The sequence below is a fragment of the Myiozetetes cayanensis genome, unplaced genomic scaffold (assembly GCF_022539395.1).
Source record: "Myiozetetes cayanensis isolate MyiCay16 unplaced genomic scaffold, myiCay2020 scf3, whole genome shotgun sequence".
Classification (NCBI taxonomy): Eukaryota; Metazoa; Chordata; class Aves; order Passeriformes; family Tyrannidae; genus Myiozetetes; species Myiozetetes cayanensis.
Window position 1 is genome coordinate 8,783,292 of NW_026087521.1, and position 22,868 is coordinate 8,806,159.

Genomic DNA, 22,868 nt, shown 5'->3' on the forward strand with positions numbered 1-22,868 from the left:
CTGCCTATTATTGACTTTTATTCTCCAGTTACACTACTTAAGATCAACTGTGTTGAGTTTTAGTAGCTTGAAGTCAAATGGCAGAAGCATGTTTTGACTGTTAATATTTGCAAAGCATTATTGATTCTGAAAGGTTTCAAATATGTTTCAAGTTATTCAAATAAAGCTTTTTTCTGTCTCTTTCTTTCAAGGCATTTAACTTAACCAGCATTTTACAGATAATTAGGCATACTGGAGGAGAAACAGTAGAGACAATAAAGATCATTAAAGCTATTGGCTATGTATGGCCAATCATTGCAGTGATTAAAATTGAAAAAACTTAGATGACTACCTTAAAATTTGGAGAATAGAAATTACTACTTTTTGATCATATTTGTTTGGATGCATTTATAAAATAATTTTAAAATGCCACTTGTGAATGCCTCTTTCTCTTGTTCTGATAAAAAAAGACAACTGGATAAATACCTTAAACTGGACACCTGACTTTGAACAAAACAAAAGCTGAATGTGACATATCCCACCTGTAATATAAGACCTTGAATTCTTTCATAAAGCTCTGTGTCATAACAAAAAGAAAAGGAAAAGATAACATAATTAAAATAAAGCCAACAAACAGAGCTTTGATGTATTCAGTTTTCATTAATATTTTAAAATATTTGAGATGTATCAGGAAAAGTAGGATCAAATCATGGATGCATTAGTGGTAGTTAACTCAAATGAGGTAGGTCTTCCAAAGACACTGATGTAGCAGCTGAATGCACCTCCTTTCTCTGAATTAAATCCTTCCAGAGAAGCTATTCTGGTCAATTAAATAGGGCAGACTTTGGACTAACAATGTACTAATTTCTATATAAATCTATTCACTGTCATATTTAGAGTTCTTATGCTCAGCACAAATTGAGTTAATTTCAGTGTGTGAGGCTTAACAAATCTTTCTGAACTCAACTATGGAATATTATCTCAAACTCTGCATACGCTGTCAGTAATTTATTTGGCAGGAAAAAAAATATACCTTGAAAGTTTCCTTTCATCTCTTTAGTTATTTCCATTTCATTTTTCCCTCTGCCTTGTGCTTTTCTTACAATGCCTCCTTTCTCCTCCATTCTGGTTTTTATCATGTTGATGATTCCTGATAGCCTTACGCACACTGTCAATCACATGCCATCCTGCCCAAGAGCATATGCCACTGAAAGTCACATGAGATAGCTCGTTTTTATCCATCTTTTACAAGGGAAATTCAATTTAACAGTCATTTTGAACAGCACAAACCCCTGACTTTTGGCATCTTCATTTTAAATGAAAGCACCAGATTCTCTTTCTGTCAAAACACTGGGTCTCTCCATAGGAAGAATTCTACTCTTTCCAGACTGGCGTGGTAATAAGCATGTAGTAACTGGTACACCTTAATAAATCAGGTCCTCAAGAGACTGGACTGTCTGTGTTTCATCAAAAGTCTGTGATTATTTGAACCATATGTATCTTCTAAATCTCAAGTTTTATAAATCGATTCTTTCACTTGTTAACACTATTAAGATATTAAACATAATGTAAAACATCTTCTGGGAGTATAATTTTAAAAGGACATTCATTTCTTTCTATGCTTACTTCCTTAGAGACACATTGGATGAAGTGGATAATGTTCACAAAGACTATTTCATGGATGCTTGTGTCATCTTTAGACTGGAATAATTTCATAGTAAAAATTTCCAATTTATATTTCCACTGGAATGTTTTTCCAGAAAAGCACATTTCTGAAGCTTTCTGTCATGTAGTCTACCTTTTGACAAAAATTATAACATTGATAAAAATATTTATTAATCACACCATTATAATCACCTCCCAACATGTTTTACTAAAAATAAAGGATTCTTAAGATTTGAAGTTGCTAGAGAATTTTAGGCAGCCAAATAATGCTGGTCTAATATTGGTCACTGAGACCTGGGGACTTATAACAGCCACTATATCATACCATTGTGCACGTGCAATTAATATGCTTTGATATTTTCTATCACAACATCACTCTACAAGCAATATCCAGCTAACTGGAAACAGATACAGAATAGATAAAGTAAGTTTAATTTAAGATATTTGAAATTATTATTGTTGAATATGAAATACTATAATTAAAAGCATAATGAATAGAAGATGCTATCATTTATATAAAACTTTACATTGAAATTATGAAAATTTCTTCTTATTCTGATTGATTCTCTGTTGTTTCTCAGGTTCAGGTAAAATAGAGAAGGAAAAATATTTTTCATTTATTGTTTAACATCTATTTAATCTATATTAGTGTGATTACCTAGCTCAAAGTTAATGAACTCTAACTGGGAAAAACAGTAGATGAGCTCTGGATTAAGCCTTCTATCAGAAACCATAGTATCCTACTGCTGTGATGAAAATCAGTAAGATCTAGAAACTGGTAGGGTCCCATGTGTTAGTGTCTGAAAACAAATAGCACTTCAACATATATGACTGTTAAGCAGGTTCTGTAACTGCTTTCAGGTGATTTACAAAGAGATTTCTTATAAGACTTTCTTCTAAGTCCATAAATTATCCATCATTTCTAGGTAGGTATGATTAAACACCAAAAATACCACGATTTTATTACACTACCTTTAATTTCTTTTCAAGTATTAGTAATATTAAATTGAATATCAGATTTTTTTATTCCATCAGCATGTAAATCTAGAAATGTATGCTAAAATTGCAGTAAGCCCAGATTGTATGAAGATGGCGTGTGATTATTTTTAAATTGATGTACACTGTAGAAGTTTCCAGCAAGAACTAGGAACATTATTAAATACTGTGTAAGCATATACTTTCCTTTTTTACTAGTATGTAGTATATTAATGCTATAAACCTGGACATTTTCTAAGGGTTATATTTCTGTTGTTTAGTAACTAAAACCAAATCAGTTATAGTACAACTAACTAAATATGCTATTTTGCCATCAGGGAAGAAAAATTAAATATTTGCTAGATGTGACAGGGTATATGTATGCCATAGTGTGTATGTAACATATCATAATTTGAAATGGAAATATCAAGTATTAGGACATGAGCTATCATGATGAGTTGTGTAAAATACTTTCAAGTTACATGGATTTTTTTTCTGCCATAAGCTTAGTAGAATTAGAGGAAACAAAAACATTTCCTAAGATACATTATGTGTTCCCGTTTTAAGTTTTAGGTTTTTCCAATATTCTTAGAAAAAAAGAAAAAGAAGATTTTTTTTGTCTTGCATACAGATTAAACTTACTGTTTTTTCCCCAAACCATACCTTTTAATTTTGGAAAGTTTTGCCTCTGTAATTTGTGCAGACTGACAGAGAAAGATCTTTGTTTGAAGTTTTCACTGTAATTTAAATGGCATCACTGGGTCCACACATTTAGATGAAGAGAACCAAATAAACAAAATTATTCCTAGGCTTTGCTGCACCAACTCCCTTCATGAAGCCAATTACATTCTCCAAATAAAGCTAGACAGCCCAACTCACCTGCTGTTAAGAGCAGAGGTTGAATCATGTGAAAGTTGTTATGGACTAATGGTTTTTTTTCTTGTCTTTACTAGACTTTGCTTTCTGTCTCCTACCCTGCCAAGTTTCTGAGGCATCTGCCTGGCAGCCACACAGATAAAACCTCAAGCAGCAAAAGTTCATACTTCAGTTACCCTCACAGCCTTTTAAGTTTATCTCCTACTGCTTCATGTTTCCCCAGTAAAACACAAGAGAATTTGCAATTGACTCTGCTTTTAAAGTTCTTGCCTCTGATTTTGCTAGCAAATTTCATGCACCAGGATTTACTTCAGCCATCTCTGGATGGTTTACACTGTCCCTTTTGTAGTGCTCAAGCAGTTCAGTTCCTCACTGGTTCACCTGACAGTGTATCTTTCCATTACCTGACAACCCTATCATGACTATTTTTACAGCAATATAGCTGACTGAGGACTGTGAGCACAGGAATATAAAAGTTGCTAATCTCATATTCAGCAGCATAGCTGTTTTTGACTGGGTTTTAGTCTCTAATATATTTTTTTTCCCAGGGTAGAAATCTTCTGCCTCCTGTTACTAATTTTATACAGAATATTGCAAGTTAGAGGTCTTAACCTTGTCAGAAAGATTCAACCGCTTGTAAGTTTATAAATTTGTCCTTGTGATGGATAACTCTTTAGAGTACCCTTGAATAGACATTTGCCTTAAAGTACTGGTGGTTTAAAGCTGAAGGATGCTTATATTGCCTGATCTTACGATAAACTTGTAGTTCATAAACTGTGTTGCTGATATTTCAGGCTCTCCCCTATGTCTCTTTTTGGTTTTTCCTCCTTTTTATTTCTGTCCCTTTTTTGTCACATGTAAGCAGATTTTGTTATCACTTGTCAGAAATATAGCAAAAAGCTAAATTAATTAAAATTACATAAGGTTTACAAAATTCTTGTAAAACTTATTCCACTGTAGCATCTATATTACAGGACTTTGCATATAATTTGAAGCATAAGACATCATTCATTACCTAAATTTTACATTATTGATGGGGACAGAAAGCAACCCCAGTCGTTAACTCTTCCTGTAAAGCAGCACTGAGACATCCACCTTATGTGGACTCATTTGTCAGTGCCCTGCATCTGGAAAACATCTTTGCTGGAAGAATGATCTGCAGCATGAAGTAGTGTGGGAGGTGAGACTATATTTCTGAAGAATTTAAAAGGGAAACTAAGGATTTTTATGAGGGCAAAAAAGGGCAAAAGTAATAGAATTGCGCAGTTGTGATGATGTAATGCTATGAAAAAACAGACCAGAGCAACAGCAGCTTTTGTCACTCCCTGTGAAAAAAAAAATTGCTGTGATATTTGTCTATGTTCAATGTCCAAAGTTATATCTTACTCACTACATGCTTGAATTCTGAGAACCTGTTATAAATGAAATGCCACTATACTCTGGTAACTTTGAAGCAGCAGCAAGGATAAGGCATTTAATGTTCTAAGTATATTTAAGTTGTCAGTCACTTACATTTAAAAATATTGAAATAACATGACAAAAGGGTGACTTCATTTTTTTCCGAATAGAAGAAATGGCTGTTATAAAATAATCTTAGAAGTTAGAATTACATACTGATCATTAAAGCATTCAAGAAATCACCTTTATGAATATAATTAAGATTGTTAGACAAATGTATAATGGAATCCATCTTGTCAGAGGGGATACAGTATGAGTATGTTCACCCAAGTAGATGTGCTACAAGAGAAAGTGTGGAAAGCAACATCAGTCTGAATATTTGCCAGCAAGCTCTGGCAGACAAATAGCAAACCTGAAGGTTTGTTCTCAGAATTTAAAACAGCAAGAAGTGAGATCTTTTTGTCCTATGAAATGTAATTTAGCAGCCTGGACTTGCTTTAAGGCTTTCACAGGTAACTGAAGTACCATATAGGAGTATGTAAATATTGAAGCAGTCTTTCCTTTGTTGAGTAAAATACTGTTTGTACTGTAATAGTGTGGATTTAGTTATGGTCTTGAGTCTTTAGATTAAAGTGGCAAAACATTGTAGTAAGAAAGATAACATTTTGTCAAATTTATGGATCAGTACTCCAGAAAATGTGTTTTTAATAAAAAGTAAGAGTAGGTAAGGTCTTTTCTCTTTTGTCCTGTGTGTTGAGCAATAGCAATATGTTTTCCCTGAATAATTCAACCTCTTTTTCTCTGGCTTTTTATTTCTTTACACAAGATCTTTATAGAGAAAGCAACTTTTTAATTTTTTTTTTTTTGGTCACAGAAATCTATAGAAAATCAGTAAAAGGAAAGGTTCTACTCAGCTGAAATCCTTAGTCACTCCCATGTGGAAGTGAGGGAGAAGCTGAGGATTTGCAGTCCATGTGCTGGAACAATTTATGTAGTTTATCCACTAACTGTTTAATATAAAATGCATAGACTATCTTGAGCAGCAGAGCCAGAACTTCTTTCCCAGAAAAGCAATTTAACTACTAAATTAGAGTATTACTTCTTGTTCAGTCTTTCTGAAGCTTGAATATTTTGTTGCACAGCTTCAGCAGGAAATGGAGAAAGCATCCATCCTTCCCCACCAGTCTAGTAGCTAATAGCTTGTGATTAGACTTCTTTATGGAAGGAGAAAGATCTGAGTTTCAATCCATTTAGAAAAGGAAATTGAACTCATGTCTGCTATTTCTCAGGTGACCGATTTAGCCACTAGAATATTTTGAAATGTTAGGCAGCACTGTATTTTCTCTGGCCAGATTCTCAAAGAAAATTGCAGTTGCACCTGATCTTGTAACTGTGCTAGATGTGCCCAACATAAAAATAGCTATTAAATCCTAGCGTTTGGTAGACAAACAACTTCTTTTTGGGTTATATTCATGTTTAGACATGATTTAGATGTGGATTTTTGACCAGGAGAATAACTCTTGGAATCTATATTTACAAGGTGAACCTTGTGAATATAGGGTAACAAGGTAGATTTTGGGGAAAGTTGCTTTAAGCTGTGATTTCAAGTGCCTCACTCCTAACTGTGGTGTGATTTAAATGACCAAGGGCAACTCAACACTGCAAAGTGCAGTGATCCATGTGTCCAGCTCTGGGGCCCCCCACATAAGAAGGATGTGGACCTGTTGCAGCAAGTCCAGAGGAGGTCACAAAGATAATCAAAGGACTGGAGCACCACTCCTATGAAGACAGGCTGAGAGAGCTGGAGTTGTCCAGCCTGAGAAGAGAGAGAACTTTGTTCTCTTTCGGAGAACTTGTAAGACCTTTCAGTATCTAAAGGGGCTACAGGAGAGCTGGAGAGGAACTCTTTGAAAGGGCATGGAGTGATAGAACAAGGGGTAGTGGTTCTAAACTGAGAGGGAGTAGGTTTAGATTAGATGTTAGAAAGAAATTCTTTACTGTGAGGGTTGTGAGACACTGGCACGTGTTGCCCAGATAAGCTGTGGGTGCCGATCTCTAGGAGGCCAGGTTGGATGGGGCTTTGATCCAAAGCTGGTCTGGTGGAATGTGTCTCAGCCCATATCACGAGGTTTGGAACCAGATGATCTTTAAGGTCCCTTCTAACCCAAACTATTCTGTGCTTCTATGAATTAACAATTCACTGTATGAGCATGAAGGCTGTGCACACGTGTGGCTGCAGCAGCTCAAGTCTGGAAGCAGTACAGCTGCATTTCTGCAGTGCTACGTGGAAGCCCACCATCTTTGCTGGTAGGTCACAGCACTACATGAATGATGTTCTGCCTGTATCATTTCCATCCACTCACATCATGGGGAGATTCACTTGCCTAAAAAAGACAGGTTTCTAGTACCATTTTAGACTCCCAGATATCCCTCCTGTTCTCCAGCTACTCAGGAAGTGCTGCATTCTATTTGCCTGCTTTATCCAATATCTCAGATATCCTACAGTGTATGGTAATCCTACTACCTTTCAAAGGTAGTAGTTACAGAATATTGCTATATTTGAGTTTCAGTACAAAATCACTCTCCAGGTCCCACTGCTTGGTACTTTCCAGCACTTCCAGATGTCAGGTTCGCTTCTGTTCTTGTCTCTAACCCCATGGCAAAACCATGTCTGTATAGTTTGCTGGAGGTGGTTCTAGAAATATCTCTTTTTACAAGTTTGATCTTGACAGGTGTTTAATATTCTCAGCTTTCATTTAAGACAACAAGATTTGCAGGTGTGCTTTGCAGACTGAGCCTTATATGAGAAGTTACCAGTTTATGTGATCGGGTAGAGGACTGTTCATTGTTCCTTGTACTCCCATGGAGAAAACGTGAGTCATATCTATGATCTATGTAAAGGAATATTGTCTCATTTACAAACAATTTGCCTTCGGGATAACATGGAAATAAATCAGGGGAATCTACCACAATATCCTTTTGTGGCTTGTATATGACTAGAATTTAAAATGCAATTCTTTTCACTGCAAGACTGACTTGAAAATAAAATATATTGAATGTTTCATATTCTTGCAAATAAAAAGTGGCTTTATTTAGGACCAAAAGAGTATTTCTAGCTCTGCTTTCATTCCATTTCTAATCTGTTCAGAAACAAGCAATGTTCTTCCAAAACAGCAATCTGCTCATTTGCTTGGCGAGAGCAAGCTTTGAAAGTGCCATTTCCACATTGCTGTGCAGCTGTGTGCTGAGTGTATCACTGTCAAAAAATGTGTATCTATCTACTGGTCGGTATGCAATGCTTAGACAAAAAAGTCTCTTGTTCTGCTCATCATGATGTTCCTCTCTGTAACTTGGTTTTTCCACTTGTTAAACGAGGCCAGTCACACACAGGTACAACTATTCAAGAGATTCTGTTTGAAGATCACTCAGGAAAGATATCACTTGTGAGGCTGAATTTTTAGTCTGACTCCTTTGATGTAAATTTTATCATCTAGGGAAACAGCTTTCAGAAAGTAGTTACTTTTAGCCTCTGGTGACCTGAAATAAACCTGCCTAATAAATTGAGGTAAAAAACATATTTATACAATTACTAAATTCACTTATCATCACACACATAATATACTTAATAATTTATAATGAAAAGAAATTGTGCCAAAATGTTGGATGAAATTAATATCTTTATTGAATGTTAAATTTCTTGCCTTGGTTCAAGATACTTCTTCTATTTTCTATAGTTTTGGATGCAAGTAAGCTATATCATGAGGCATATTGGTCAAGCAAATCTTTTTGTGGGCAAGGCATATTCAAATTCAAATATAGAATTCAAATCCCATTGGTGTGGAGCGTCTTTTTCTCAGGGAACACAAAAGAATTTCTTAATCGTGATTATGAATTTTGGTGATTTAATGCTTGCCTACCTAATGAAGCTGAATTCTCAGGTTAAATATGCCCATCAGTTTCTGAAAATCACAGCATATATGAATGGCATACATGGCATCCCAAGCGGATGTCATAGTGGTAGGCTTGTGTAGGGAATTTCTCTGACATGTTGGGCCAGTTCTCTTACATGACATCAGCTTTGGTCTCTAAACACATCCAAACAATTGAAAAAGTTATGTTAATGGATAATTGTGAGGATAAGCATATTTAATTTTTTTTTGTCAAGGTTGATTTCTTCCAAAAAAACATATTGCCACAATACAGACATAAGAACATAGTTCCTTTCCCTCAGTCCCAGGTCTGCTGTTTTGGAGGCAGACCTAGGGCACTCTCTGTACTGACTCCGTTCGAGGCTTCCCAACAGCAAAATGGTTTTCAGCATCTCTGACCTGCTGTAAGCCAGGCTGTGCTCTGCACCAGGGAGTGCAGAAAGATCCTTGTGCTTACCTCTTTCTTTCTTTCCTGATGTCTGATTCCAAGTTTGTGCAACATTAGCCAGGATGAATTTCCTTTACTCTGTGGAATTGATTTTAGCCTGGATCATGTACAGCTAAGCTCCAGCTTCCCTTATCAGGTCAGCACATTTCTTGACAAAATCAGTATTGGAAAATTATTAATATGCATTTCACAGATTTCATACTGTTCTCACTGAATTTGGAAACAATTTTTTCAGGGAACTGAGTGAAGACAGTGCTGCACTTAAAATAAGCAACATCATCCTCCCCAAAAATCAAATCCAGGAAAAAAATGTGCTTAGAGAGAAAACCTGTAGTTTGATATGCCTGAGAGAAAGACAAGAAGACATTTTCCAGTAATTTTTTTTGTCAATTTCTGTCAATTCATTCTTTTTTTTCCCCATTTGCAGTACCTTTTGCTTTTCAGAAAATGTCAAGGAGAAAACTAATTTTCATCCCTCCCTATCACATGATATTATAAGCATAAAGATTATGATGTAAAGCCTCATACATAAACCTGCTGGAGAACTGGTTTATTTTGAAAGTTGTTCCCAGGTGTCTTGTGTCTCTTTCTTGCTCAAAGATTATACGATTAGCATTTTAATGTCCCACAACTTCTCGTCCAGTTCCCTAGGAGGATACGAAAATGAAGCCATGCAAGCTAAGCTGTTTGGTATTTATCACGCACACTCTGATTGTATTTCAGAGCTCTGGGATTTAAACAGGACGTCAGTCTTTCGTAGCCCGTTTGGATATCTTGGTCTTCACATAATGCTGCTGGATGAGTATCAAGAGCGACTGTTCGTGGGAGGAAGAGACCTCTTGTATTCCCTCAGTTTGGATCGAATCAGCGACAACTACCGAGAGGTGGAGTAAAAAGCTATATATTTCAGTCACTTCGTGTCATAATGTGTAGCTACAGAATATCAGAGTTTGCATGACTGGAAATGAGGTAATGGAGTTTTTGTCGATGTTTCGTGCACGAACTTTAAGGTCATGTTGTACTTAAGAAAAATACACTAATTACTATTTTTTCCCCAATTATAACCTGTAAGGCTCATTCTAGGTGAAGAGACTTGGGGGTATATAGCTGTTTCTCACTGAATTTCAGCATGATTATGGAATGTTTAGGGCATCTCACATTTGTAGACACCTGATTTCTGTATAAAATCTCCCTGGTTTTTTTGTGGGTTTTTTTTTGGTTTGTTTTTTTGGTTTTTTTTTTTTTTTTTTTGGAACTTATCACATCAGAAGAGAAAATGTTCAGGAAAAAAAATTATCATACAAACTGTAAGAAGTTTTCAACAGCAGCATAAACCATGAAGCTATTTTTTAGCCTTCTTTAGAAACTGGATTTTTCATTGGTTTGAGCCAGAAGTGCTATTAAGTAGTGACTGAAAGTGCCATTTGAAGCCAACTCAGTGGTCTGTGGGAGAAAGGTGGTTTAAGTCATAATCCTACCAGAGAGCTCAGTACATTGTAGAAACCACAACTGACTGGCAAACTGACAACTGAAGTGGAGAGGCTGGAGTTTGAGCTGATGTGAGCCTTGGCTTCCTTACTTACTTCTACCCTCGGAAGCTAGGATTGGAAACATACGGTAGCAAAGGAAGCTGGCAAGAGCATTGTTCCTGCCTCAACCATCTTGACTGTGAATAAAGGATCTCTTGAAATATTTCAGTGTTTTCCTCATCTACTATTTTTAATTTTCCCAATGTGTTTTGATATATTTTCATTTATTTGCAAATTAACAAAAGGAGGAAAAAGTGATTAAAATGAAATTCCTCTGGGGAAATATTTTTCTTGATGTTTATACTGCACTGATCTCTGATGATGATTTTTTTTTTTCTGCCCCCTTGTTTTAAGTGAATTTCACTATTCTCATGCCAACACTCTGGTCAACTCTACCACAAGCAACATTGCTTATCTGCAAGCATAATTAACATGATCCACTATTGTGAACTGATATAATATGCTTTATTCTTGTATAAATATTTGGGAATGTCAGTCCTAGATATGAGGATATCGATGTACTCAGAAAGGCCACTTGAGAATTTATCTCCATTTAAAAAAAATAATAATTTAACTCCTCAGAGAGCAGTGTTACATACTGAGCTTTGTTCCTCAACAGCAAGATATGAGTTTACTCCTTTTCCATTTAATACAAATTATTATTATTCTGTGACAAGATGATAGAACTCAGGGATATGAAAACATTTAGAAAGCAGTTGTTTCTATAAGTTTTTCCCCCCGCACTCTTCTTCCCCATTTGGCAGTAAATCTGTGAGGAAAGATGACAGGATAGAGCACCTAACACTTCTGTCCAACTATCACTGTCCCATCTGGACACAATTGAAGTTCATTCCTCTCCTTCTTGTTGTTTTGAGGTGGGATATCAGCCATTTACTCTGAAACTATATTCTCTGTCTGGAGGTCTGTATAGAGAGTATGACAATTTGATGAAAGCTCTTCTTGCCTGACTTTATGAAGTGCAAAAGATGAGAAACTGGAATAAATGAAGCTTGGCCTGGCATGTTTGGAAACATGACCTCACTGGGACCTAGCTGCCTTGAATACAAATGTCATGATCTTTTTCTCTTTTCCCAGTGTTCACTCAGTGCAGATCTCATTCAAGGATAGCTAGGGAAAATGTGATTTTCCTACAGGACTATCAGCGAAAAGTGTGGAATGAGACATTTCCGTTATAGGAAAGCTTAATTACTGAGATATGTCGGGGAAAGTTCCTGGAATTGAGAGGAATTATTACCACAGTTCTTAATTAATCTATCTTTAACTGTGTCTTGGTTAGTCTTTGACCTTTTCTTTCAGACTGAAGACTTTAGTTTAATTAATCTAAAACAGCAGTTATAATCCAGTGAAAACATATGAATGCAGGCAAGTTCCTGGGTTTTATTCTCTCTGGTAACCAGGATAAGTCACTAGCTGCAAAAGAGATGTTTCATGAAGTTGGTAGTTTTGGACAGATTCATATATATCTTCATCTTCTGTGTTCTAGAGAACAGTTAGTATCTTTTAATTCATTGATCATCCCTTTCTCCACGATTTGGAATATGAGTATGCTTTCTAAAAACCAAAATGAAATCCATTCCCAATTAGAGATTTATGCCTTCTGCTATAAAAAACCTAAATAATTCAGTTCTAACCAGCAAAGGAGAAGTTATACCAAAGAAAAACAATGAAATGCTGTGTGGACATAAAATGCTTCTGCATTGAGACCTGTTGACTGCCAAAGTAATCCAACAATTCCAAAAAAAGTTGTGATGCATATGAGGTATGCATCCTATAAATCTGCATTTAATAGGTTACATGTTTTTTTAAGGTTCAGTTCTCCTCAAGTTTCCAATACAAGGCAGCACTATGAAGGGTAGATTATAGCTTTATCATGTAAGCTATTAACTGTTTACATAAATATCTACTAAATTATTTTAGGCATATTTTATCCTGACCACTTTTCATATTCAATAAAGATACCTAAAAAATGGGAAAAAAACTTTCAGGGAAGAATGCTACAACTATTATTCTTGCATTGTTGGGGAAATCCAGAGTTTCAGGTTGAGTTCTCAACTGTGTCACAGACCTTCCATGTCATCTTGGACAAGGACAGACTCTCACTTCTCTAATTGTCAAATTATGTTTCTTTTGACTACTTGCTTTTTGTTTACTCTTTCTAAATTTAATACATGAATTATGTATTATTTTCTTAATTAGAGTATTTAACATATATTACTTTAAGTTTTTGAAACAGTTACGAAGACATTTTGGTTTCTGTATGAAGAGTGCCCTAACAGTAACAGTGGCAAGAATAAAGGAGAATATGAAATGTGAATATCAGTGTTTACAGAGAATTAGAGCGATATAAGCACTTGAAACCTTGTGTAAAGCCAAAGCTTTGTAGGCACACTCCAAGTAACCTTTGCTTTCCCTAAGAGCTCATTCCCTTTGACACTGCCTTTGGAATCAAACCTTACACATATTTGGGATTTGATCCAAAGTCTTTAAGGCTTGTGGTGATCTAACAGACTGATAGAGAACTTTCTCTGGTGCCAAATTTGTTTTTAAAAGCACTTCAATTCATTGTAATTGGTGCCAGAGAGGATCTTTGTTGAGCAGCAAGATTGAACGAGTGCCAGCAGCTCATCACCACTGGTCTAGCAGCTCATAGAGAAGGGGGACCTTTGTTCCTACTTTTCGTCACTTTGAATGAAAATAAACTGCTCTTCCTATTTGCCCACAATTTCCTTACAGATAGTCTTTCTTCCTAGCTTGTGCTTCAAGGGCCTTATGAAGATCTTGCTCTGAAAAGAAACCTTCTTACTTTTGTAAATGGGCTTCTGAAGGCAGATTTCAATGCGCTGTTTCTCATCTACTATGAGAAACTGTGAGAAACTACTCTACTGTGAGATGGCTCCAGATTAGGACTTATGTCTCTGCTGGTATAAACTATAGAGCCCTCATCACAGATCCTACCTATAGTGAAGATCTATTTCCACTCCAGAGCTGACTGAACACAGAACAAGACTGCAAGAGGAGGGCTTGCTTATATCCTCTTTAAATACTGTGTAGGAATGTGCGTAAACTCAAATGGAAATAAGAAGCACAAAATTTAGTGGTAAATTTGAATATCCTTGGCGTTACCTCCCAGGAGGGAAGGTGGCTATTTATTTTTTGTTAAATCCAGTCATCACCAGATATTTTTACAGAATTTGTGCTGTAGCAAAATACAAGTTGTCTGTTAATTAAGCACTATTTATTAACTTAAATGAGCGACAGGATGGCTGAATTGCTTAATTGCTCTGTCATATACTAGAGTTCAGAGTAGATCACACAGTAGTCTATTTTGGCCTGAAGTGCTATAAAGCTCATATAATTCTTTAAATTAGTTTTCATTGGAGATGCCATCCTGCTTTTTAAGGCTAGTGGCTGAATAGAGAAGCTGTTTGGAGACACTAATTAGCATTCCAGCTCCAATTAAAGTTTTCCCCATAGCTACACTAACATTTAATTCCATTTTTTCCTCATGAGGAATATATTTAAAAGTACCTTTTTCCTGTCTTTTAAATACAGTGCTAAAATTATAACATCCAGGTCTAAAGGATGATAATACTATGCTGCAAGATGAGAAAACATCACTAAACAAGTAATTTAAAAATTTAATTCATAGTAACCTGAAGGGGTGAAAAATTTTGAAAAATTAGTCCAAACCAATAGTTATATGAAACTTGCAGCCCAGTGGAATGTATGGTTGTGTGGTGCTATTCCAGTCTATATACCAAGGGAGATTTCCCAAAAATAGTTATTGACAACTTGCCAAAAATTGTAACCCTAGCACAGAATTAATTAAAAATTAAAGCTGGTAGTTGTCATAACTCTAAAACATAAACATCAGGCAAAGTAATACATAGCAGGTTAAAGGCTACGATTGCAGCTGATTAATATCTGGATTTTCATGCAGTGCAAACACATCCTATGTTATGTTAATTTGAAATTTGGTATGACAGCAAAATCTGACATGCAGAGATTTTTTTTTTTAGTCTCAGTTCCAAAATACTCTTGAAGAGATTAAAATCTTAATGCTTATTTATGTTAAGACTCATAAGAATTATGACTCTTAAAAAATAAGTTCTAGATAGAAAAGCTTCTTCAGGAGACTCGTACCTATTATTAAAGTCATAATTAAGACCCATGTACTTCAGCCAACTAACATGGACTTGCCTCAGAAGGAGATAACATGGTATGAGGATCTAGGATAAATTGCTATGCTATTGCACTACCTCTGATTCTGCCCCCTACTCTTCCTTTTTGAGATTCCACCGGGAGCAGTGGGTCCAGCTCCGAGTTTCCCAGTGCAAGAAAGGTGTGAACCTGTTAGAGCAGGTCCAGAGGAGGGCCACAAAAATAGTCAGAGGTCTGGAACACCTCTCTGAAAGAACTGGTCTTGTTCAGCCTGAAGAAGAGAAAGCTCTAGGAAGACCTTATGCTGTCCTTTCAATTTGTAAAGGGAGCTTAATCAGGGCCTGTCAGTGACAGGACAAGAGACAAATGTTTTAAATTGAAAGAGTGTACATTTAGGTTAGATATAAGGAATAAATTCTTAACTATGAGAGTGGTGAAACACTGAAACGTATTGCTCATAGAGGTTGTGAACGCCCCATCCCTGGAAGTGTTCAAGGTCAGGTTGGACAGAGCTTTGAGCAACGTCATCTAGTGGAAGATGTCCATGGCTATAGCAGGTGGTTACACTAATTGGTCTTTAAGGTTCTCTTCTACCTCAAATGATTCTACAGCTATGATTTATTCTATTATTCTCTGACAAGGACACAATTCACATTGCTTGCACTGTAGCTGCTTTTCAATATTCCAGACAAATCAGGAGCACTGGGCTACTTCTTTGGCTTTTTTCTCTTAATTCTGTGTATGCATTTAATTCAATATATCTTAAGTGGAAAATGTGTATACAAAGTATTTTCAATAGCACTGGGACTCACTCTGCAAATACAAAAATAATCACCTATACACAGTGTATTTAATATCAGGTTACAGAGTCAAGTGTTTTATTCCCTCTGTGGTTTCTCTGTTCCTAGCAACCACCTACACCTGATATGGGCAAAAGCCCCCATTTTAGCCTGCTAGTTAGAACACGTCTTCGTGAAGTGAAAGCTGTGACTTCACACTTTTAGGCTTGGGAGACCCTCGAGATCTCCTGACTCCTAGGTTTTTGGGTTAAGGACAAGCTGTTGTGTATTCACTTCCTGACCAGTGAGTAAAGTAAATGACTGTGGACTCAGTTTTGCACTGAATGAACCAGAAATGACCAGGGTGATTGGATGAGGGCCCTCATGGAAGTTCTGCAGAGTTCAGATACCTCCCCAGACTATACAGCAGCAATGCAGAGACTAGATGAGAGTTACTTCTGATCACACAAATATGATTATAAGACCATCTGACTGAAAACAAGTATTCTGATTAACTTTAGATTCCTTGCAGGGTTTAGGTTATTGTGAGACCTAAAAACTGACAGGCTGTTGAAGCTGGCAAGAATAACATATAGCCAGCCTCCTGTTTTCAAGCCCTAGGCTTCTAGGATTTATAATTTATCCCCACTTGTCTTGCAATTTACTTTTCTTATAATTTACCCCAAGATTTTCTCAGATTAATTTATTTCAAGAAACCCAATTCAATTACCAAAATCAATCAATCAATCAATCAATCAATAAATAAATGGAAAAAAAAAAAGCCCAGCAGAATAACTTATTTTAGTGTTTTTCATACAGAAAAATAATTTTTGATTGGATTATTGACAAAAATGTCTTAATGGTGACATCAATTTTTTAATATTTACTTGATTTCAGCCAAGCCTGATATCACTGATGTGCACACGTTTTTGTTTTCACTTTTAAATGTTCTAAGAAATTAAGTAACCATTCCAGTCTGCTCAGTCATTGTTTAATATTTTTTTCATCCAAACAAATCATGCATCTGGAATGAAACATAAATATTATACAGTAGGTAGCTGAAGAAAATCTCACTTGTGTAATTTTGTTTCACTTCTAGTGACTGTGACTGTGAAGAGTTGATGCTACTCCCATGAGATTAATTGCTGACCATCATTAACTTCATTTTAAACCTTTTCTTTCCTAAGTGTCACTTAAAGCAGAAAATCAGTAGTTCTAAATTAATATTCTATGTTGAAAATCACTGAAAATTAATCTGAATTTATATTAAATGTTCCATACATTAACTTCCTTTGAATTCTGTTCTCATGGAGAAGACAAGAGATAATGGATATAAGCTGCACCAACAGATAACAAAGAACTGTTTAGTGAGAAAATTCAATCACTGCAACAACCGCCCCAGGAACATGGTGGAGTTTCTGCCACTGAAGATGTGTGAGATAGAGTGCTAGATAATCTCATCTAGGCTCCCTTTCCCACAAAAGGCTGGACCAGGTGATCTTTTGAGGTCCCTTCCAACTGGGCCTGCTTTATGATTTTAGACTTCCGCAAATCTTTCACGTGAAGAATAGTGGAAGAGCTGGATTGACATAATCAGACTGCCAACTGAACTATTTTCTTTTTTTTCCCCTCTCAGATCCATTGGCCTAGTACACCTCAGCAGGCAGAAGAATGCATAATTAAAGGAAGAGATGCTGTAAGTATCATTAATTACGAATAAAATACACTTTAATTATAGCAGTGGCTAGTCCAAAACAAGGATTCAGGCAACCCTAACTTCAGAGAGATTAAAGCACAGATATAATTCTAAGTGTTGTAGGTTAAAAGTATCTAACTATTCTCAACACACTAAATTTATTAGTTTAATTGCTCTTCAAACCCACACATAAACACACAATGAACACTTTTGATCATCTGAACTTTCTTCTGATTCGTTTTCTTGGGCTGTCAAAGAAGGTGCCTTAATAATTCTCCTTTTCCATTTCTGTTTCCTTTTCTTTTCATACACATAGGATACCTTCTCCATTTCACATTCCAGTTCATGTTTAAAGTTCTCATTTTCTTGAATACTTTTGTAAAACCAGTTAAATTATTAGTAATTATAGAATGCTCTCTAAGTTTTTTTTTCCCTATAAGTTTCATGGTATATTAATAAAAATATTCTGTTTTAATGAGCCCCAGAACTGTTCTATTCTTTTGATTCAGTGCCTTGACTGTAATCAGTTCATGGGAAAAGACCTGAAAGCTCACTGACATACAGCAGCTGATACCACTGGCAGCACAGGATGAAAGTTCTTCTGGATGGGAGCTCTCTTTAATTTTACAGTGCACCAAGCTCATTATCTGCACCTCATAAACACACAGCGAGTACAACACCTAATAAATCCCACAGCTGAGAGAGCTCACACTGTACCAAAGGATTTGAAAATGATGATAGTTTTAAGGCAACAGTGACAGGAATGTAGGACATGGAAGGGCACATGCAAGCTTTTCCCACAAACATAACAAACAGCAGCCTTGGTGATAACCACAATATATTCCAGTAAGATTAGGAAGTTATAAAGATTCCTGCTGCAATACAAGCATGAGAACTGTCCATATTAAGGAAATCAGTGAACAAGATTGGAAAACGGTAATAATAATTAATAATAATAAAAAATAAATAATTCCAGCTTCTTAAACTCACCTGGCCTAGAACTGATCCTTTCTGAAGATTCTTAAAAGTTTATTGCATTTTTTCTGGATGCTTTTGTACCCTTTACAATTTTAGGTGACTTTGATTGAAAATAGTAGTTTTCTACATTACCCAAACCTTATGGTTATATCAAATGAATCTGAAACCCTGATTATTTGAGCTTTATTTAATACCATCCCTCAGCATAAGCTGTTATTAGTTAGAGCTCTGTCATCTTTCTTTCACCTCTACATGACGGGATATATTTTCTAATACTTTTACAATATTCTTTTGGTTAAATTAATGCAGAAATAGGTACTGTTGTTTCAATGCAAAGATATTCCCCTCAGAGTCATGAGTTTCCCTAAAACTCCAAAGTTTTGTAATCCAGTTTGTTATTATAAGTCTTCAAATTTACGTTGTTGTGAAAGCAGTCATTTAAAGATCTTCTTATGTTTCCCACATCTCTCTGCACTCTGAAATTTTGGTACAACTACTACTCTTATAGAAAACCCAAATCTTTAAAAGAAAGAGGAGTTGTCAAGAAAAATATGTTAAAATTTTTAAAGCTGGAAATATTGTAATACCAAATGATATTCTGATCCTCCTATAAGACCTAATTATGTATGGACTATATGAAGGAGTAAGACTAATTAATATCAGGGAAACCTTGGTAATTTTCATCAACATGCTCAGTATTCACTAAGATAGATTGCTCAGCCTGAAAGGAATCTGAATTTGAATCAAAAACTTTCCTACTAAGTTTCTTCTCATCTTCATTTTTTTGACCAATATTGACTTAATAGCATAATATCTTTAAATCAACACTTTCTCAGTTCTAACTTCTGGATGTTACTTTTTACACTGTAAAGTCTCATAAAAATATTACTCATCATTGTTATTTCAAACTTTTTTCTTATTTCCATTCTGTTTCTTTTTTTTTTCTTTCGTTGTAAAAGATCTGTTACTCAAGGCATAATTTAGTTGAGTAGAACTGACAATATTGTAATCAACTTCTCAGCATTAAAATACTTCATGCATACTCTGCTACCTCTTTCTATATAACAGAACAGGCCAGTTTTATGAGTTTTACAACCTTTAAAACTTATCAGTTCATGTTGTAGCAGTAAAACTGCAAGCATTGTATCAATAAACACACTTTCAGAGCTTGTAACAGACTTGATAGGACAGTTAAAAAAGCCTTGTCTTAACAACACGTGCATAATCTTAAAACCTGGCCATGCTTTTCTGATTTGTGTGAAGCCAAGGAAAAAAATCCTTCAGCTGTCATCCAGTGTGCCAGGAATCACACCTGTTAGCCTGTGGTGTAAGAACTTTCCATTCTTTCAATTACTTTATCAGAATTGGAAATCATTCAGATAAAGAAATCAAATTCTGGAGAGATGACTAACTCCTCCACATGGAGAAGTTTCAGATGAATAAAATTCCACAGATCTATTAATTTGGAGCATCCTGAAGACAACCCCAGTGTTTAATTAATTAATATAGTAGAAAGAACTCTTATTTTAATGTCCTCTTGGATGATGCATCTCTTCCTTGCTGTGTGGACAGTGTATTATTAGTAGGGTCAGCAGCAATGCCTAGCTGCCTGACACTTCCCAGAACAGCACCTTTTGTCATGTATTTATAAATGATCAAGTCTAGACATTTGGAATTACTTCTTTTCTATATTTGGTATCTTCCTTATCCTGTTTCTTTCTGCAGAATTTTTCCGGCATTTCTATAAATGCACACAAAAGAAAAAAATGTGTAGCTTTTGGCCATTTAAAAAAATAAAAATCCTAAATCAATACAGTGATTTTGGCAGAATGATCAAGATCTGCAGGCATATGTGGATAAAAAAGGAAACCATAGAGTCAAGAACAGACCACCACTGAGAGCGAACAGAGGGAATAAGTCAGAAAGGTCATACTTGGAGGAGAGGGAGAATAAGGAACAGCATCAGTGCCCAGTGAAGCATCATTTAAAAACTGCAAGGCTTCATAAAATTCCTATGGAATACCATTTTGCTACCACCAGTCAGCAAATATTGTGAAATGATCATGCTCTGTTGTTGAGTGCTGATCCATGTATAGAGAATCACATTCCACTGATTTCAACCCATTCTTCTCTATTTGTCTGAATGTATTTATTTATTTATGGACTTTGAAAAAAGGAACAAATTAGTTTCAAATCAAGAAAGTCCAAAAGTAAAATATTGCAAGGTTAATTTGTATATACATAATATTGAATTACACAACAAGTTACCTGCCTGTGTAAGTTACCTACTTCTTTCATTTAGCATAATATATCTTCACGGTGGATGTTAAGGAGAATCATGTAACAAATACGATTTTTTTCCTTATTTGTTTGCTAGAACACTTGGAAGACTTGAACTGAATGACATAAGCACTTGAAGAAAGAAGAAAGATGATTTCTTAGTTTTGAACCTAATGTGAATTTGCAAGTGTTGAATTCTGCCCAGGAGTCCACTGCAGACTCATATTTTCTGTTCTTGCAGTTGGTTAATAAGACCCAGGATTGTTCTCAAAAAAAATCCCAGCAGTCTGAAAACTAGAATAGTCATCAGTGAAGAACAGCAAATTTTCAAAAAGGAAATTCTTCCACTCTGTTTTACGCATTCATTTTAGGATTGTATTAATTGCTTTTTGGAGATGTCTGGCCTTCTTCATTGAAAAGGCCTAGGAGAATAGCATAAATTACCTGTCTAAATTCTAGAGGAGCTAAAGTTATCTAAGATTAATTCCATTATAACAGTCTTAAATTTTATGTGACTGTCTTAAAACCCAGTGTCTGAGTTGCAGAAATGTTGAGCAATGAATGGAAATGAGCAGGATTTTGCTCCAAACATAGAAATCATTGCAAAATGTAAAATACTCTGTAAAACCAAGTCCCAGGAGTCCCAAAATCAATGGATGCTTTTATCTCACTGTCTCTGTTTCTAGTTTAGTACAGGAAAAATAATGACCCCACATCTCAAAGGGATGTTTGAAAATGTTTTAATTGTAATATTTATGAAGCTGCAAATACACTAATGAGTCCCAGAGTACTGCCCTGTGGGAAATGAATATTTCTTCTTCAAAGGAGAGTTTAAACAGTGGCAACAGATAAAGTATGAGGCCATACAATATAAAAAAGTATTGATTAGCAATTAATTATGCAAGAAATTAATTGTGCAGCGGTTTTATTAATAAAAAGTAAGAAAAACTTTATTTTTCTTGAGATAAAGTGTATTAAACATGAGAGAGAAGCCATTTGCTGACTGTTCACATCTTGTGCTCTGACTCTAATGTCTAGTGTATCTAATAACACTTAGTAAAACAAATATTTAGACTTGCAAAATATCTCTGAGATTAAAGAAGCATGAAAGTGTGTTTTATAACTTTGTAACTCCTAACTGGTTAAGCATCTAAAGTAAATTATGATAAATCAGTGCTCTAAACTTGCTTTTTTCCTGTAAAAATTGTCCATCTGAGAAACTGGTGGCACAGAGTTACTGGCATGAATTGAAATAAAATAGAAAGATTCAATACGAGAATATCATCAAAGGGCACATAAGATATTTAAAAAAATTAAAAAGGGTATATTTTCCTGTGTTTATTTTTTATATAATCTAGGACGAATGTGCAAATTACATCCGTGTCCTTCACCGATATAACAGAACGCATCTTCTGGCTTGTGGAACAGGAGCTTTTGATCCCCTCTGTACTTTTATAAGAGCTGGACATCTATCAGAGGTAAGAAATTTGGTTTACATATTCACTCTTTTGGTCTGGATTCCAGCAAAGCCTTTAGGGTTAACAGTAAGTATTTAAATTCAATTGCTAACAGTTCTGACACTGAACCATACAGTAGATATTTTCACTGATGAAATTCAATGCTGGTCTAAAATTTAGTTTGTGCCTAGAGGAACACACTGATATTTGAAAGCATATTCTGAAAAATTATACAAAGAATTCAAAGACTTTTTCATCTTGCAATTTTTTTTTTGTTTAAATTAGATAAGGTGGTATAGAAATTCTTAGGAAAATAATAAATATTTTTAGGGTTTTTAATCTGTGGAGGTTTTGGTTTTTGGTTGTGTGGGTTTTTTAATGAAATAATACATCATACATCAAAATATGTATTAGTTTAATGGGAGATGGAATTCTTTAACAAATCTTTGTTAAATTCAGCCTGTCTATGTTGATCCTGTTCAGCAAGTGCATGTTAGCTCCTTAGTGATGTTTATAGCTGAGTGAAATAGTACTGCAAAGAAGATCAATAAGTGAAACATATAATCAATATTGTGAACATATTTCTTATACAAAGATAGAAATTGTTTAGATTTTTCAGAAGTTGGGGTCCTTCTGTCTCAGTTATATTAGATCAGGTTTAGAGAATCAGCAGAAATACCAATCTCTTATTTTAAAT

At 35.3% G+C, this 22,868-nt stretch overlaps 1 protein-coding gene across 1 annotated transcript in view; it reads left to right on the forward strand.

Annotated features, from left to right (window-relative positions):
• Positions 1 to 22,868, forward strand: part of SEMA3E (semaphorin 3E) — a 132,981-nt gene that overhangs the window by 58,034 nt on the left and 52,079 nt on the right. The window contains exons 2-4 of the mRNA XM_050324781.1: positions 9,994 to 10,154; positions 17,397 to 17,456; positions 22,073 to 22,192. Of these exons, the coding sequence (XP_050180738.1) occupies positions 9,994 to 10,154; positions 17,397 to 17,456; positions 22,073 to 22,192 (341 nt within the window). The remainder of the gene's footprint in view (positions 1 to 9,993; positions 10,155 to 17,396; positions 17,457 to 22,072; positions 22,193 to 22,868) is intronic.